Here is a 5,000-nt window from a genome sequence, read left to right as displayed (position 1 = left end):
GATAATTTTCTTTTTCAGGAAGAAAATGAAATTTCTCTTCATTTTAACCACACTGTGCCCCTGTTGAAGATGCTCGGTATCACTGCAGATGCTGGAATTGCACTGAGTTTGGGGCATCATGGCAACCAATCATATTATTGCAGAATGCATGGCAGTGCCCAAAACCTAAAGGTAATATACTACATTTAAAAACCCTTAAAACAGGGGTGTGAAACTCATTTTCATTGGGAGCTACATTGCAGTTATGCCCTCGAAGGGCTGCTTCTAACAGTAAATATACTGCATATGAATGTACTGTAAATGTATATTGTCTCATATTTTGTATGTTTTAATGATAGGTAAATTCCTTTAAAATCATTTATCAAGGTGACAAGCAGTTAGTTAGCTTCAAGGTGTTCTTAGCCGATATTGATATCGGTCCAATATCAGCAAAAAAACAAGTATTGGATGATATGTGCTTGCATGTAAAATGTCCGATATAAGCACCGGTACAAGCAGTCCAAAGCTGAACAGCCAGTTAACATCTAAGTGCAATGACAATAAAGGTCTATTCTATTCTAAATGTACTCCTATAAAAAGTTGATCTTTTCTAGTTTTTAGGCAAGTTATTTACAAAAGATAAACATGGTTAGCTATTGGCTACTAGGAGCTCGCAGCTTCACAACAGCTAATCACACAATAGCGCACAAGCTTTACTGTACGTCAGGGGTGTCAAACTCATTTTCATTGGAGGCCGCATCGCAGTTATAACTCCAATTATTACACAATTTCCTATGCATTTGAGTATTTTTTTTAAATGTATAAATTGATGGATAACGTAATTGCTTTTAAAATCATTGGAACAAGCATTTTATTCTCACAAAAAATGTTTGGAATGTATGTCAATATTTTCGTTTCCAAACTTTCACCAATCACGGCATACTAAAAAGCCCAAGTATACGGGTGCCATTTTGATATATTTTTATTTTGTAAAAAGAAATGCTAAAACAAACATTACCTATATACAGTATTTAAAGACACAACTTAGTGTCAGCTTTGTTTACAGATGAGTACATAATTATTAATTATGGGTTAAAAAAACAACAGCAAAAATGTAAAAAAAAAAAAGAGCAAAAAGACATAATGTAACTAGAAAAAGCAAAACTGTTGATACTAATAACACGTTGTCCTTTATAACAGTGGTCCCCAACCTTTTTGTAACTGCGGAAATGTTGTCCCGCGGACCGGTGGGGGCAGGCGGGGGCTATGGTATTTTTTTATTTTTATTTTGTATTTCTTTGTCATAAAAAAATACAATTATGTGTGCTTACGGACTGTATCCCTGCAGACTGTATTGATCTATATTAATATATAATGTAGGAACCAGAAATAATAATAACAGAAAGAAACAACCCTTTTGTGCGAATGAAGTGAATTATATTTATATAGCGCTTTTTCTCGAGTGACTCAAAGCGCTTTACATTGTGAAACCCAATATCTAAGTTACATTTAAACCAGTGTGGGTGGCACTGGGAGCAGGTGGGTAAAGTGTCTTGCCGAAGGACACAATGGCAGTGACTAGGATGGCGGAAGCGGGGATCGAACCTGCAACCCTCAAGTTGCTAGCACGGCCGCTCTACCAACCGAGCTATACCGTCCCAATGAATGAGTGTGAATGAGTGTAAATGGGGGAGGGAGGTTTTTTGGGTTGGCACTAATTATAAGTGTATCTTGTGTTTTTTATGTTGATTTAATTAAAAAAAAAAAATATTATGATTATTTTTTTTTTGTAATTTCTTGTGCGGCCTGGTACTAATCGATCCATGGACCGGTACCGGGCCGTGGCCCGGTGGTTGGGGACCACTACTTTATAACACATAACTGAAATATACAATATATAATGTCTGTTTTTATCTGTTTTAAATTGTATTATTAACAAAAACATTTATAAAGTGGCCCCCACATACTTTGACTTTTCAGTACGCAACCTTTGGTGTAAAATGTTTTAAATAATTGTCAGCTTTTTTCTCATTCCATCACAAATTTTCACTTATTTTTTTATTTACTTTTATTTTTACTGTTTTTTTGCCCAAAAATATTCTGTGGGCCATCAAAACTGGAGCTGCTGGCCGCACTTTGGTCACCCCTGTTTTAATACAATGTTTTATATATGGTCCGATTATTCTCAAGTTTAAAAGATATGCAATTTTTCTGTCAAGTGGTAAGAAAGATAAAGTACTTTATTGATGGACATTATTGCCATTCTTTAGCAGGCCACATAAAATGAAGTGGTGGGCCAGATCTGGCCCTCGGACCTTGAGTTTGACACAAGTGCTGTACTTAATGAATGTCCTTAATTGAATGATATTGCTGTCTAAATCAGCACCATTGTCAATATAAACAAGTATCAAATAATGATAGTTGGATATTACTTACATATACAAAGTCTACAAGGCAGACTTAGAAAGGATTCAGTAACAAATGTGTTCGCATCATTCAGTTTACTGTGTCATGATCTTAACTTAATCTTAATTACTGAAAATACAAAATAAGGAAATACGTTAAGCACTAAAAATGTAGTACTTTTTAGACATACTGTACATTCTTTTTTAGGCTTCCACGGGTCACACAAAATGATGTGTGACCCCCCGGGTCTTGAGTTTGACACCTTTGCCTTAAAACGTAAAGTGACAATCATGTTTGAATTACAGTTAAGTCAAGAGGTGACTGTGGAGAGGACCAGTCAGGCAGTTACCGTGAAGAGTACTTTCAGACATTCATTGAACTACCTGCATACAATGGGAGTCCCTGGAAACAACAGTATCCAGGTAGATACGGCCAATCAGCAACTACTCATCAGGAAGGGACTGCTGATACCTATCATTTGTTTTGTGCCCTTTTTATGTTTAGGTCGAGCTTGTTTCCTCTGAAGGAAAGGCGCTGACCATAAAATCACAATTTGGACATCAGCAAGCGGGACTGAGAGTCGAGATGACATCTTTTCCCATGACTAAAGAGATAATGGGAATCATGTGGCACAGTTTCTCATGGCTCCAGCAAAGAGGAGTGCCACGTAACATAGAGGTATTCAATAAATACATTGTATTGTATCATAGAGCGATGGCATACATTTGTTATGTACATTCATATTTAAAGCACACATGTCCTTACTGTCTCAACAAAGGACATACACTTGTTTTTGGTATTTGGTATTATGTTCGTCAATAGGTTGATTGGCAACACTAAAAATGGTTCCCAGTGTGTGAATGTTGTCTGTCTGTGATGAGGTGGTGACTTGTCCAGGGTGTACACCGCCTACCGCCCGAATGCAGCTGAGATAGGCTCCAGCGACCCCGAAAGGGATAAGCGGTAGAAAATGGATGAATGGATGGATGTTATTGTTATGTTCGTAAATATTGTATCGTAAAAACATTGGTAACATTAAAAATGGTCCCTAGTGTGTGAATGTGAGTGTGAATGTTGTCTGTCTATCTGTGTTGGCCCTGTGATGAGGTGGCGAATTGTACAGTGTGTACCATCTGAATGCAGCTGAGATAGGCTCCAGCACCCCCCGCAACCCTGAAAAGGACAAGCGGTAGAAAATGGATGGATGGATGGCTGTTTGTAAAGGAAAAAAGAAGCCATTTTGTGGTATATGATTGTACATAATAGTACTAAGTCCAAAACCAGTGAAGTTGGCACATTGTGTAGATTGTAAATAAAAACAGAATGCAATGATTTGCAAATTGTCTTCTACCTATATTCAATTGAATGGACTGCAAAGACAAGATATTTAATGTTGGAACCGGAAAACTTAATTTTTTGCAAATATTAGCTCATTTGGAATTTGATGCTTGCAACATGTTTCACAAAAGCTTGTACATGTGGCAAAAAAGAATGAGAAAGTTGGAGAGATTTTTATGCAGACGACTGCCAAATTTATATGCCGATTTCAAAAGGCCACGGCCCCCTGACACCCCTTCTCAACTGTCTATGAGACGTCAAGGCTTGGTTAGCCCAGAATTTTTTAATAAGGAATGAGGGAAAAACTGAATTTTAGTTTATGGTCCAGACCTCACTGACTTGGGACCATTGCAAAATTATGTGCGTCCCAAAGTCACCAGCCTTGGCGTCACTATAGACAGCGATTTTAAACTAGACAAACGAGTCAATGGCGTTTTAAAATCGTGTTTTTATCATCTTCGTCTTTTAGCAAAGGTAAAACCGTTTTTATCTTTTAACCTTTTTGAACAAGTCGTGCATGCTTTTATTTCAAGTCGCCTGGACTACTGCAATGCACTTTATGCTGGCATTAGCCAAAAAGCTGTCTCCCGGTTAGTCCAGAACGCGGCAGCGCGACTTTTAACAGGGGCCAGTAAACGCCAGCATATAACCCCAATTCTTGAGACTTTGCACTGGCTCCCTGTTCATTTTAGAATTTATTTTAAAACCTTGCTGTTTGTTTTTAAAGCTTTACATGGACTGGCACCTCAGTATATCTCTGACCTCTTCCAAATTTACACTCCTGCGCGCGCTCTGAGGTCCGAGAGCCAGCTCCAGCTCGTGGTGCCCAAGACGAGACTTAAAACCAGGCGAGACAGGGCCTTCTCTGTGGTCGGCCCTAAGCTCTGGAACACTCTGCTCCTCCATGTTCAAACTGCTCCCACAGTGGAGTGTTTTAAGTCTCGTCTTAAGACCCACTTTTATTATTTGGCTTTTAACACTGAGTTGTGTGGTCCTCTGTGGTCTTCTGTGTTTTTAAAATTTTGATTTCTGTTTGTTTTAATTGGTTTTACCCTTTAAAATCGTTTTAATCATTTATTTTTATATTTTTATATTGGTTTTATATGTATTTATTTTTTGTTTTTATTCAGTCATTGGTGGAGCTAAGGATAATATTTGAATATTGTTTTTAATATTGTTGTGCAGCACTTTGGAAACATTTCTGTTGTTTAAATGTGCTATACAAATAAAGTGGATTGGATTGAATGCTCATCAATTGGAAAATCCCACAGGTGAAC

At 37.6% G+C, this 5,000-nt stretch overlaps 1 protein-coding gene across 1 annotated transcript in view; it reads left to right on the top strand.

The window, feature by feature from the left end:
* LOC133579338 (uncharacterized) overlaps nt 1–5,000 on the top strand; it is a 204,885-nt gene that overhangs the window by 113,123 nt on the left and 86,762 nt on the right. The window contains exons 40-42 of the mRNA XM_072912283.1: nt 19–171; nt 2,691–2,807; nt 2,890–3,063. Coding sequence (XP_072768384.1) covers nt 19–171; nt 2,691–2,807; nt 2,890–3,063 — 444 coding nt within the window. The remainder of the gene's footprint in view (nt 1–18; nt 172–2,690; nt 2,808–2,889; nt 3,064–5,000) is intronic.

The sequence above is a fragment of the Nerophis lumbriciformis genome, linkage group LG03 (assembly GCF_033978685.3).
Source record: "Nerophis lumbriciformis linkage group LG03, RoL_Nlum_v2.1, whole genome shotgun sequence".
NCBI lineage: Eukaryota > Metazoa > Chordata > Actinopteri > Syngnathiformes > Syngnathidae > Nerophis > Nerophis lumbriciformis.
Note: the sequence above shows the minus strand (reverse complement) of the source record. Positions and strands in the feature narration are given on the sequence as shown.